Raw genomic sequence first — 14779 nt, forward strand, 5'->3', positions numbered from 1 at the left:
CTTTATTAACACTAAAATCTTGAAATATGTGTTTGCTGTATGAATGAATATAATATAATATAATAAATGTAGGGCAGTGTACCCAATGTGGACCCTTTTGTTCTAACTTGAGTGAGATCCTTCACCCCAATTGCTCCAGTCCACTCAACTGTATGTGTATCCAATGTACCACTGGAACCAGCTGTATTAGCTTGTGCTTGTTGCAGTGCTGCCGATGCAAGAAACGCCCGGGGACAGTACTTCTATGCAGGAATGTTTGTCTCTAAGTTCTACAGCTGTAGTCAGTCAGTGGTCTGAGAAGTAACAGCTGTAGGTGGCATTATACTGTACTTATACTGTACAATTTGCCTTCCTCCCTTGAGAGAGAGAGGCAGGACTGACAGATAGCAGGGAATGGTCCGTTGGTAGCAGCATGCTGTGAGGCTGTATTGCTCGGTATGTGTAGCATATGGGAAGTGGTATGGGAAGTCAGCAAGGGATGCAGGCTGCAGGTTCCACCCGGATGGGTAATGAGTGAGATCTAGGGACACGGAGGGGATTCATTTGAAAAGCAAGCATTGTAAAACAGTCATTTTCTGGAGACATGACGCAGGAGTGTGGTCAATGTTAACACTACCAACAGGAAGCCAAAGAGCAAACAGTTTGGGCACCACACCACAGATCAACACCAAAGGAACTCTGATAAATACACAGAGAATCTGAGAGCTCCTAATTAGGGAAAGAGCTAAAGAAGTTTCCAAATTAGAAGCACACTTTGCTGTTGTTGTGTTTATGAGAGTGAACGGCTCAGCAATCCTATGTTTCATCCCCAAGCATGGAAGGTCAGAGGATAAAAGCTAGTGCTGAGGCATGAAAAGAAAGTACCTGTATGTCATGCTCCTAAAGACAGCGTAACTTGACAGACAGATCTTTGAACCTGGGAAACTGCAAACAAAGGGCTCAAAAATCTTTAGTTGAGCCTTGCTCCAAAAGACAGTGTAAAAATATCTGGAGTTACCCTGCTTTAGTACCAGAAGCCTCAATTCTTGCACTTTTCCCAAAACAAGGTGATAATATAACACTACTCTTGGAGGAGAGTGCATGCAAAAATAGGATATGAGCTCAAATATAGATTTTCCTGGTGGTCTGTGGTAGGGTGTGCTAACTGAGTAGTTTGGTCTGGATCACAGCCCTTAGTGTGAGCTGCCTCATGCCGTATCGCATTCTGCATGGTTTATTCACAAATGTCATTTTTGATGTTGTTCCATGTATTAAATTAAATTGTTTAAATGAAATATGATTGAACTATATGAATAATGCAATTCTTTGTAGCCTTTTACCTGTATTATTTTCTTTAATAGGTAGAAGAAGCACTGAGTGAAGTAGATTTCCAACTCAAACTAGACCTGCACTTCACTGACAACGAACAGCAGTATGTAATTGTTTCAGTTTCCTGGACATTAGGCAATTGTTTTCCCACAGCCTTTCACACTTGGAAAGTTTCTTTCCATATCATAAAGTATTTTAAAAAATAAGTTCCAGAACAGAGTAGATGTTTTAGGCAGTTTTAATTTAAAACATAGCATATAGTATATTTGTTTAGTGTTATGAATGCAGCAGTCCCTGACCCCAGAGATATGGGGAGGGATGAAAAGGAGGCAGCTCACTGTCTTCAGTATTTACTGGATTTTTTTCATAAAACATTTTCTGCTCAAATTCTGATCATACTACTGGAATAATAACAAATAACATGACGAGAAATCATACAGAATTCAAAGAACCTCTAGTGAGACCAAACCTATAGCTTTTTTTTAATTCAAAACAAAACTAGGGCCCTGATTTGTTCTGAATGATAAGACCAATTTAAATGATAAAATCAATAATAATTTAGAAAAAAGTATCTGTTTTCATTATTTTCATCAACAGAGTAGTGGTACTTTAACATACTCAGAAGAGATGAGATATCAGTAGTTTGGCCATAAAAATGTCCCTTAGTTTCCATTTAAATCCTGTAGTTCATATTTAATTCTTTTTTAAATACTGTATATTAGCCACACAATGTTTAAGCCAAACTTAAAATAATTTTAAATTACTTAAATAATTACAGAAATGATTCATTTAGACATACAGTAGAGTTCCTATCTTCTGTTCTTGTTTTATAATTATTTTTATGTTGTACTTGCATAACTTAATGCATTATGCTGAAATCAAAACATTGTGTTTAAAGCACCCTACAGTACTGTATGTAGCTTTCACATTATGTTAATGTTACAGTTCAGTAAAATAATTTTCAATGGAAATCCCCTTGAAAAGGTGACAGCCTTTTTATTATATACAGTAATAATATGTAAATTAATCTATATACAGTATATGCCAATACTTTTAGAAAATAAATGAAACCTTACAGAGAAGGATAATTTAGATATTTAATACATTTTGTGCATATATATATATCATATATATATCTTTCCCCTTCACTTGTTTCTCTTACATTTCGTAGTTACCTGATTTCAAACGAGATGCACCAATATCAGAGCAGAGGTAACATTTAGTACCACACACTTCCATCCTCTCCTTTTCCATTTTTAGCACCTAGAGTAACACATTGAAAGGTTGAGTAGTTCCTTGCCAAGCTCGGCACAATGTGCCAGAATCCAAGCACTCTGTTTTGATTATCGTTCCTGGCCATTACCAGTTAATGATCTGTATCTTTAAAAGTAAGATACTCTGGCACCGGGAGATAGTCTGGTTTTGGCCCATTAGCATTTGAAAAAAAAAAGAAAATTGACATTTCCGTGTTGACTTGGCAAACGAAAAGACCGTCTGCTTGTGAATGACACATCACACTGTCAGAATCCCAACAACAAGGTTGTTCATTTCTGCCACAAATCTTTAAAGGCAACAAGGTATCCACTCTTTCCAGTTCTAGATTTATGATTTTTAGTGACAAATCTTAATATTTTACTTTTAATCTGAGAAGCAGGGAATTGTATCACTTTACCCATTATAATGAGTTTTCTTGGTTGAATTTACAGGTTGAATGATATTTCTTCAGTCCCTCTCATCAGCAGTCGGACACTTGGTCTGCACTTCCACCCACGGAGAGGCCTGCACCACCATGTCCCGGTTATGTTTGACTACTTCCACCTTTCTGTTATATCAGTCTCCATCCACGCTTCACTGGTTGCCTTACATCAACCATTGATCAGGTAGCATAACTTAGCACCATAGATTTGAGCAACATGCAAATGTAACTTTATATTTATGTGCATGTTTTCCACAGTTCTTATATTTTTTGTTTGCATTACTATATTAGATTTATTTGTACCTACTGTAACAATTACTACAGTAGCCTTCAAGAAAAAGAAAGTCCATTTGAAGTTCAGTATTTATATCTAGGGTGATACTCCATCAGATGGACACATAATTACATTAATCCGATTTTTTTCTTCTTATTTTTTATGGGATTAGTAGCATGCTTTGTCAAAAAAGATGCATGTGCAAATTTCATTATAAATTGTTGCCTGCAGGCATTGAAATGTCTCCTAAGAAAAAAAAAGTAACCTGCCTGCTATAAATAAAGGCTCTCAGTTGGAGGGTTTTGTTGTCGGCCCTACAGAATTCCCAAGTCTTTCATGTACCACAAATCAATTTGCAATATAAGGACAAAGTACTGTTTACAGCTTATAAAAAATAACCACTGAAATAGAATCCTTTTGTCAATAAGGAATTAATTTATCAAATGTTGAAAGAAAATGGAGAGATTCATGCCAGCTCTTCTTGCCTGTAAATAGACATGATGGAAAATCCTTACAACTGGAAATATTCCAACACTTCAGCATGAAAGGATTGGTGTGAAAATGTCCTAGTATACAATATTAAAAGAAAACAATGTTATTATGACAGAGGGATTTCTAATGTCGCTTGAACAAAAGAACCAAAACTTTTGCTGTACTGTATGTTAGTATGTTAAGACACATATTCTTCAACTTCTGATTGATGAAATCTATTATAAATTTAACAGAACACATCTCATGAAACAACATCTTGTGACTTTTGCATGTTAGCTTTGAGGATACATGTACATTGAGATTTGTGCAGAAGTGCAAATGTCAAGTGCCTATTCTACAGTAGATGTCCAGGTTTTGAGTAAACAAAATCGGAATCATTTTGTAAAACAGTATTTTGGTACTAGGAGGCTTCTGGATTGCTGTTTTTATTGGACAAACTGTTTGAAGGATGATAGGACTATTGTTTGTGTTCTCCACCTAAATGTGTCTGTCAGCCCCCTCTAAATCTGAACTCTTTGTAGGGTGCTGTCAGTGAACATATCGGCACTTTAACCAAGCATGTGTGTGGTATTGTCTGCATCCATCATCATTATAGACAGGTCATTACTTCTTGTGGGTAGGGCAAATAATTACTTCTCCTTGAAAAATAGTCTCATATACTCCCCAAAACAAAACCCCACAGCATTTTTAAGTGATACAGTATCTTTGTAACTGAACCAGCTTATTAAATTCTATCTACATTTACTTTTCTCAATTAAATATTGCTCATTCAGAATCCTGACTATTTAAACAAATTGTTTTTGTTTTTATGGCATCTAGAACATTGTTTTGTTGTGTTTTTTCTTCTTTCAGTTTTGCTCGTTCAGGAAAGAGCTCCTGGCTGGGAAAGGGCTCTCCAGAAAATGGAACAGATCAGTCTGCTATGTCGTTAGAGAACCTCATGTTTGGGGCTGGATACTGCAAGCCTGTTATAGCAGAGGTAAGATCTTAGCACCAGTGTACTGTAGCTCATAATAAATATTAAAAGTTCCTGACCCATTTTTCCTTTCATAGAATGGAAGATTGGATCAGCTAGGAGCACTGAGTTGTACAGCAGTGTCACAAGATGAATTATCATCAAATTAGTTGTAACAAGCAACAGGAACTTACTCTATTCCTCTAAAATGAATGCCACATTAACACATTACTGAACTCAATATTTCTCTCTCCAACCCAAAAATGAAATATATTATATTACTAAACTCAATTTTATTTCTGCTTTACAGTTTACACATGATTGCCACTTTACAAAGCTCTTGATGTAGCATTTTACAAGAGTCTTTCAACATATGCAAATCTAGTAGTCGATTGACCAAATTTAAAAGGTTTGTGCTGTTGGTTAAGGACCTCTGAAAGATTAATGTCTGAAACAAAATGGGGTTGAACGGGTCTTCACTTCACATGGGAGCAAGGTACCTCATCAGTCAAACACCAGCCCAGCATAATGACAACACTATTGAGGAAGATACAGTGTCCAGATTTTTCATCAGTGCTGTACAAACATTACTAACATGGCTTTTTTAAATTCTAAGATCTCAGCGTGTCCTAATGTAACTAGTTTATTATTTTTCCCATGTTTACAAAATAAAATAATTGCATTATTTCTATAATAAAAATATAAAAGCTAAATTTGTGAGAGTTTTATCTTAAAGAGGTCATGCAGAATAATATTCAGATTCAATTTCAATAAAGAATTTCATTAAATGAGCAGCCTTATACAAACTACAACTGCATTGCAATTGTATAGTTATAAAGTACAGTAGTAGGACATTTGAAAAGTATGTCGTTAATGTAGTCAAAATAAAAACCCATAACCAAAAGGTGTCAACACAAAACATTTTGCATTAATTGTATTATTGTACGTTAAGGTTAAATAATTACCTTGTAATACAAAAATTATTTCACATGAATAAGAACATTGCTTTCACTGAAACCACTTGGGTTTGTGTCCCAAATGCCACACTAAGCCCTAAGCTCTTCCTCCAAGTCAGCACTTCTGTGACGTAGAGCAAGCATGTGCACAAGCATTCAAGGGTGCACCATTATTTAAAGGGTAACAGGACATCCTTGCATGATATCACTCATTGGTTATATTTCACTCTCAAAATACTTGCTGTTGTTGCTGCTTTTAAACTGCTTCTTTTCCATTGGCCAAGTACACATTGGCAGATATTTTTTTTAATACTTTTTCACCCTCCGCATGAAATTGAATATCTCGTCTCTGCACAAAAGTAGTGACATTAATGTGTTAATTCATGTTGAGCGGGTTTGATGCAAAATAAACTAAATTAGGAAAACCTGGCAGTACAGCTCTCCATTTATTTAAAGCTTTATACCATTACATTACATCTTTCCCAGTACAGAAATGACAGAATAAGAAATATATAACATGCTCATTCACATGAAATAGGATTGATCCAAAGTAGGCAAAGTAAAACAAATATGGTAAGCTTGGCAAATCCTCAGAGCTTTGTACTATTAAATACTTAATCTTTCCATGTACAAAATACACAATACAGTAGGTAAACAAATTCATCAGTCGAAATGGGGAAACAAATAGTCGCTTTATGTCAACACTTCATATCTAGAATACATGCAGTATGAATCTAAAGTAGATTAATTAAATTTTGTTTATACATAATGTAAAATATTATGAGTTTTAAAAGTGTGAAAAATTTCACTTTTACCAATACTTTTAATTAATACTAATACTAATACTAATATTCTCCATGGCAATTTCATTCCACTTTAATAGGTAAGAACATGAAACATCACCATTCTGCAAGGAATTTGGGGTAATTACCTTCAGTAAAGTCTACACTGATGTGGACTTCAGAGAAAGGCTCATAAAGTGCTCATTAGGGGTGCTCGTGAGCAACCTTTTGAAACACAAGTTAGAAATGGTACACACTAACAAAGACTTGAGCGAGAACACGCATGTGAAGGGCATGAGACCGCAAATGTGCATATTGGGACACGGCCTTATACTATATCTATAATGTTTTAAAGATAAAAGTATGCTTTTTGCCTTCCTGATGGCAATGTTTTTTTGGAAGACATTTAAACTATTGTAAGAAACTGTAATTTGAAGGTTTCTAAAAACAGTATGCAGCATCGTAATTTTCTGAAACCTTTTTGATATAATGCAAACATTTGAAATTCATGAAAATAAAAGCCACATTAACAGTGCTACCTTGCAATTGTAATATTCCGTACTTGCAAACAGAATAAGCACCATTCACAATCTTTGCTGTGTAACTAGAGTTAAGAAAAGAAAAAAAAATGTGCAAACTTATTTTTATTCCCAGAATTCTGTTAAACAGAGTACATTTTACATTTCTAGACATCTGGCATCTAGGACAGTGGCATCTAGGACAATTAATAGAAAATGTTAGAAAATATAATATTCTAATGGTTAAAATGCTTTAATTGACGGGACGAGATATATTTTTTTTCTTGGACTGAAAGCAGGCACTATAAATTCTAATGAGAGTTCTTTTGCCCTCTGTTCCGGGTTTTTACACCAGTGTCCTGTGGGGTGGTTTAATAACGAGGCAGTTGAGCTGCACAGGGGGGCCCTTTTGATCACAGTAATGAGTCTGGGTTTACCATGCTGTACCTGCAGGTGAAATTTGTATAGTACAGTCCTGCTGCTTCCTGCTTTATTTATGTAAGAGTTCTACCAGGAGCTGCCACGTTTCTAGTGCTTTGTAGTTTAACTGCCTTATAACCTCGCATTTGACTGAACAAAGTTTTAAAGAAGTCCCATTTTATTTATCTTTGCACTTTTTCAATAATTCTAGCACTATCAGCTAAATTGTAATGTGTTCTACTGTATGTAACAATGAGGAGAGATTTAATTTATTTTTTTCTGTATTTCTTTTCCTTTGCTGTTGTTAAAGTTATTTGCTTTGGTCAACAACTTTCATAACACATGTATTCCTGCTATTACTAGAAACACCATAGGATACTGATAGATAATTGGATACATTACAACAATATTCTGATAATATGCATCATATATTTATTAAATATACAATGGTTTGTTTTGCAGGCATATTGCATGAAACCTTTATTCAGTGCTAAAACATATACAGTATACTGTATTTTGTCTAGCTATGATTTACCCTTGTCTGTGATTGAAGACTGTGGTTCGTTATGGTATGTGGTACAGTATCTTACCCTTCCCTTGTGGACCCCCAACATACCTCTAAATCTACACTTATAGTACTGTATATCTGATTATTTTATGATTATTATAAATTTGGCACAAGGCTGTGGTAAGAAGGGCTGCTGTTAAGTCTTAGATAAGATTCTGGGCATGGGCATTTTCTGTGTGAATTTTGCATGGTCACATGGTTCCTTTTGCATTCATTACTCTACACTGACCCTCTCAGAGTTCAGTTCCCTGTTAGCCAACTATTAGCCCTGTCTCCCTGTCACTCATGGTATACAACATCTAGAAGAATAAAATCTAACTTTGTTTTCTGTTTTAATATTTAGTCTGTTTATATAGTATTTTGTTAAACACCGTGAACATTCCAGCAGTCCCACCCTGGAATAAAGAGTTTTAACTACAGTGTACAGTCCTTATTTTATTAAAAAATACAACTAAATAAAAACTCCCACAGAATATGATGTAATGGTGCATATTTTTTTCTATTCTATCATATATTTAAAGCTATGTCCTTCGTCCTAGGAAAAATAATTAAAATGCAGCCAAAGTCAGAGTCCTTTGAGTTACGTAATAACATGCCACATAAGCACTGATTTTTACAGTTGGACACAAGCTGGGTTTAGAGAAAGCATACTACCAGTTCACTGTTTGATCTTTATTTATTCACTTCCTTAAGATGGTACACATATTTTTAGATGTTGTACACATATGTTATATGAAAGACAGACAGTCTTGGTTTCAATGAAAGGCAAGAAAGGAGCTTATGTGTAATAAATATTATAGTGAAACCAGTTTTATCACAGCATTAGATACAATACAGTATATGTAAATTGGGCTTGTACAGTACTGTATATTTCATTTTATACTGCATCACCTTTATAGATTTAACATTAACATAATAAAAATATTAAATCTGAGCACAGTCTTCATGACGTGCTTCTAGAATTGTATTAAATGGAAAACAAAGCAAATAACACAAAAAAGTAGACAGTGAAGAAAGTCGAAGCTATTAAAAACTGATATAAAGTTTCTCATAATCCATTTAGTCTCCCCATCCATTTATTCACACTGGTGCATAATTTATCATCATTACATTATAATACTTCTTATATGTATTTATGTATTATTTTTAGGAAACATATAATTTATGTATAACATTTTGTAAAGTTATTGTCTATGTTATAAGCTGTGTGAAAAAGGAAGGTTTCCTTGTAACTCAAAATATCTGCTCTAAAGGTGGTACCACGAACTTTGAGTATATAAGTCAGACCTTGGTCATTCTGAAGAAGCAGGGCCAAGGAAGATTGAGATTATGTGTGCCTATATGAATATGGTTCAGAAATACCTATTTCTTTAACTCGGTTTTACTGCAAAACAGATGAACCTGACATCTGTGAACACTAGGGATCAGATGACCACTTGGTAGAGGGTCCCTATGACAGTATAAATGTAAAACAGACCTATACAGTATATTAAATACAGTAGACACATTCTTCGAAAATGACAAACTCAAGCATACATGTGTATCTTTGTAGATAAAAGGCATATTTGTATATCTGTGTGGTTTATTCTTCTTTATTTCGCTTTGTACAGCACATTACTGAATGAGACTTTCAAATTGTATTTAACACCTGTAGGCCATATACAGTACATAGTGTACTAGGAAAAAGGAAATAATTATAAACAGTATTATAGGCTTAATTTATATTACGGTTGTTGTGTATCCATATTTAAATTATATTTTTTTGCCTTTGTGACCCTATAGGGCAGTTTTTATGTTGCCTCAGAAAACTGCATGCAGCGTGCACACACGTGGCACAGGAGACTTTGTCGTCTTCTGCTCTCTGCACACAGAGGTCTACGCACCTACTTCATCGGCCTAATGAAAGAAATACCTGACCTGCCTCAAGTGGAAATAGGTAATGTTTTCATCTTATTTGGAAAGAAATAGTTTTCTCATTAAGAGTGCATAGGCAGGAAATTAATCATTAGTGTAATGAGAAACTGTACTGTGGCAATAGGAATAGCTACTGTAGATCCAAAAGGCAATTTGCCTTATCACTATGTCTCTCTCTTTTCTCCTAATCTGATACTCAACCAGTTATATTAAAAAATAATAATTTGTTAAAATATGCTATGTAGTTATCCACACGAGCCAATTAAAACCATTGTCAAAGTAAAAAAATGTATAGTAAATTATAGAGTGAATTGAAAGGACTACTCATTGAGAACCAGTGTGTAATATACAGGTACAGTAGTTTAATTTGGCAGTCTTCTGAGAAGTAGCTGAAGATGAATTGTGTTAATTGAGTTTTAAAATGCTGTTTAACCATTTTCCATCTGTTGATGTATTTCCTGAATATCCTTGCTATTATTACTGCATTTCAATTTTATTTTTCTGCTTCTGTCTTTAGAAGAGCTCCCCATAGAGGAAACCTTAACTCAGCTTTCCATTGAACTGCAGGTTAGTTCACGAAAAGAATGTCTTCTCTGTGGCAAAAACAATATACTGTAGGTCATAGGTCCAGTATATTAACATTAATACTCTCAAAGACAAGCAAATACAGTAACTGTTGTGAACTAATTTTTTCCAAACGTGTTTAGAATAGTTTAACTTTTGAGATTAATTTAGGTGAACATTGAGGATTTACCCATGCAATTGATACACCGTCACACTGTCCAGCTGAGAGACTGAGCTGGGCTGGGTGCAATCTTTGCTGGCTGGCTCTGGGACTTGGCACTTCCCACTTGGCAGTGGGAAACAGCAGGAGAGTTTGTTGCTGAGCTTGATGCTGAAGACATGGTGGATTCCTCGTGGATTCCTTGTTAGAGTAGAGATACAGTAGGCTTGGCTTCCCAATCACTCTGTGTGCAACATCTGACTCATTCCAGTCGCTCCAGTGAGACTGGTGCAGAGACCTTACTTTTTACTGAGCTGTATAACTCTTACAGAAAATACACTGATATTCAGGTTGTCAAGAAATGATTGAACTGTATTATTTTCTTTAATCATGTGAAATTTTAAATTGGCAAGCTAATCACTAGATGTCTCTTGTGTAGAGCGAATCTTGGCAGATTTTGGTTTATTTACAGACTCATTCTGTCTTGGCCTGGCATCTTGAATATAAGTTCATTTTCCTGACTCAGACAGCAGTAATTGGAGTCACATGGTTGATTTATCATATCATAATGTTTGCTTATTATAGATAATCTAAATCGCAATATAATATACATTTATTATAGATATCAGCATACTACTTGATGCGTTAGTCTGAGTCTTTATCAAAACTAGTTTAACCCAACAAACTCTGTCTCTGAAGAATTCTGCTTCTGTTTTGGAGTTCATACCCTTTGTGTATTTTGTAAAACTTAACCTTATGTCCAAGAAGGCTGCCAATGACTTAAGCAGCCGAGTTAATTCCAAACAGTAAAGTATACTCTTATCCCTTTATATACTGTACATGGTCCAGCCAGACCAATTAAAACGTGATTGAACAACTGAAATGGTGATATTAAACATAAATCAGGTAGGAGGTCTGCTGTCTTATGTATTAGTACTTCACCTTCTGAGTACTTCTTTCTGAGCATTTTTAATGGAATTCCTCCTTCCACCCCAGCTTCACACTTCCAGCGCCCTCCCTGGTTCATTCCACACAAGTGAGGAGGATTTTGTTATTATTTTCCTCAGCCAGCCACATTAATATTAAATATTAAAATGTTAAGTATACTGTCCCTATGTGTTGTCTCCTCATGTTAAATAAAATTAAATCAATTTGACTTTTGAAATAACATAAGCAGATAAAAAAAAACATAGCTAAGGAAAGGATATTAGGAGTACAAAACATAGCCAGTAAAGAGATTACTGTACAATTTTTAATTTAATATATTACTATAATTTTTAAAAGCCTTTTTTCAAAAGCACTTTGTAGTGTGCTGCAATACAAAAATGAATGTATTCCCTGTTCTGATGCAGTCTGACAGATTTGTCCAAAACTTCAGAAACTATAAACCAATTGTGGCACCTGTTATTTTTTTTCTTAAAAAAAAGCTCTAAGTTTATTCAGCTAACCCACATATTCTTCAATATCACAGTGGTTTGAACATTTGAAGAGCAGTGCTATTATTGTTCTTCATACTCTGCTCAATTACTCTTTCACTGTACTCAGCATTCATATAATTTTCTAGAACTGAGCTTCTCTGAAGTCAATCTATATATATACTCTATAAAGAGCCTATGAAACAGCACTGGAAAAAAGCTGCAGTGCCACCCAGTGTACAAACTCAACACAGAACTGTGGATTTCAAGAAAAAGAATTCATGATTGCATTCAGTATGGAGATTTAGAGTGCATTCTTGAGGAAATGGGAGTATATTCCATGTTAAAAATGTTTTATTAACTCATACTGTATATTAGAAAATCAGAATAAATCACTTTCTCTCCAAAAGAAACATAGTAAATTCAAACTGCTTGAGCATTAATTCCACTGTATTTACAATGTGAAATAATTTAACTTATGTGGTAAGGTATATGCCCAATGAAATATATTGCCTAACATTTCTTCTCTCCTGCAGGTACAGAACAGTCATGATAAAGTAGCTGAGCAGATCAGCAGAGATTTAACCCAGCTCTGTTCCCACCTCACGGCTCTCTGGAGCCAGTTTCTTGAAACCGTAGTTCCTCAGGCAGAAGTTATGTCTTACTTGGCTCAGGACCACCACACATTAAGGGTAAATATAGCATTTCTATTTTTTACACATTTGTGTTACATACTGTATGTCAAGTATGACATAAGTCTCTGGCATTCTCTGGCAATCAAAATTGAATTGTCTTTCAATAACCTTTATTAGCAGTTGAAGGTCTAATAGGTTGATATGAGTTGTGTTATCCTTATTTTTAAGCAACCATTAAATACCTGCATCTTTAAAAAGTTGCATTTATAGCAAACTGTATTAAAAAAGGTTTCAGAGAAAAGGTTATTCAAGCTTCGACAAAACTTGTAATATATGCTGCAAATGTATGATGTAACAATATCATTTTTGGAAATGTTGATTTATATACTGTATATAGACCCACTTTCTTAGTAATAAGGTGCATATACAGTACTAGCTGTTGCAATATTAATTTAATGGTCAGATTTGTTTTTTCAGAATAGCATAGATCTTTACTTTTTGCATTTAATTATGATGACAATAGTTACTTGAGCATTTTTGTTATTGCAGCTACTATTAAATAATAAATGCAGAGGAACACATGTTTATACAAAGGTTTTTTGTACTTGCTTTTGCCAATACACTAAATTCACTAGCAGAGAAATTGTACCTTAAATTGTATTTTGGTGTGCATGTTTTTTTTCTTTTTCACCTCATATATAAACTCTGCATCTTCTACTGCAAAGGAAATTATCAACATACTTATTTTTTAGTATTGTGTGACACAAATGCTTTATAATTATTCTGCTACTTATTTGTGTTTGTAGTGGAGGCTATATTTAGTATTTAAGGATATTATTGGCTCTATTATTATTGCAGATGTAATCTTTTTTTACACCCAGGTCAGAAGATTTTCAGAGGCATACTTTTTTACAGAGCATCCCAAAACTACATCTCTAACATTTCAAGAAGAACTGTAAGTATTTAATTTCTTTTTTCAGATATATTTATTTCACATTTATTTAAATTGAGTGCTTCCCATGTAAGTGGGTCTGTAAAAGTCCTCAGAATCATCTGTAGTCACATATTAGCTGACTGTGACTGTTATAACCAATCAGCGGTGTATGGTTGCCTGATTAACACTAGGACTAGATGGACTTGGATCAGGTAGATTGTCCTCAGCTGACACTCAGTTGCATCACCTGTCATGTGCTGCATACTTGAGAATTTAAAGTGTCAGTGAAAAGCACATCACTTCTCCAAATCTGTTGGTAGGGCACAGGAAACAAATGGCAAATGATTCAGTAATAGGACTGTCAGAGTGGATAACCAATTCCAAACTTGAAAGATAATAAGAGTTCACTAGTAGTGCTTACATGTGAACCTTTTTTAGAAGTATTACCTGAATATCTTTATTTTAACACAGAAGATTGTTTTTCCAATAAGTACAGTATATTGTATTTATAAATACAGATACTAATAAGCATGTTTGCATATGTTATATTTAAGTACATATGTACCATATAAAAGCTGTCTGTATTTAAAAAAAGGTTATGCAAGTGTATTCATAGTGATATCATTAAAATAATAACTAAAATGTTTTTTTTTATTTTGTTTAATATGATAATATTATGCATGTATAATATAATATGCAATTTGTTTGTGTGGAAAAGCATCCAGAGACACAGCCAGATTGCTTCAGAGGTGAGAGGATCAGAGTACCTCACAAGGATGCCCCCTTTACCAGTGGAATGTCTAGATATAGATGGGGATTGGAATACTCTTCCCATTATTTTTGAAGACAGATATGTAGACCTTCCCAGAGCAGGTCAGTTATACATTTTTCCCTGTTACAGTTTTTCTGTTCAATTTACATATAACAGCATACTTACGTATCTAAAACAATTGAATATATGAATAGGTACTTTAATAATTGTATGTTTTTTTGTTTGTTCATTTTTGGATTCCCATGTCCTTTATATAATTTTGCTGTTGAGTTTTAACCTTGTGTGCATTTTTTTCCATTTTTAATCTAGGCTTTAGTTCTTATTTTGCTTTGTAATATGAAAGGCCCAAGTATTTAAAAGATTAATAATAAACTGTTAAAAATGAATACAGTATAAGACAATAATTGCAATCCTCG

The 14779-nt window shown here is 34.4% G+C and overlaps 1 protein-coding gene across 1 annotated transcript in view; it reads left to right on the forward strand.

Moving 5' to 3' along the window:
• Nucleotides 1–14779, forward strand: part of fam135b (family with sequence similarity 135 member B) — a 66883-nt gene that overhangs the window by 39005 nt on the left and 13099 nt on the right. Inside the window, exons 5-12 of the mRNA XM_069195141.1 lie at nucleotides 1341–1411; nucleotides 3015–3188; nucleotides 4623–4749; nucleotides 9752–9905; nucleotides 10401–10450; nucleotides 12559–12714; nucleotides 13539–13612; nucleotides 14310–14464. Coding sequence (XP_069051242.1) covers nucleotides 1341–1411; nucleotides 3015–3188; nucleotides 4623–4749; nucleotides 9752–9905; nucleotides 10401–10450; nucleotides 12559–12714; nucleotides 13539–13612; nucleotides 14310–14464 — 961 coding nt within the window. The remainder of the gene's footprint in view (nucleotides 1–1340; nucleotides 1412–3014; nucleotides 3189–4622; nucleotides 4750–9751; nucleotides 9906–10400; nucleotides 10451–12558; nucleotides 12715–13538; nucleotides 13613–14309; nucleotides 14465–14779) is intronic.

The sequence above is a fragment of the Lepisosteus oculatus genome, chromosome 10 (genome assembly GCF_040954835.1).
Source record: "Lepisosteus oculatus isolate fLepOcu1 chromosome 10, fLepOcu1.hap2, whole genome shotgun sequence".
NCBI lineage: Eukaryota > Metazoa > Chordata > Actinopteri > Semionotiformes > Lepisosteidae > Lepisosteus > Lepisosteus oculatus.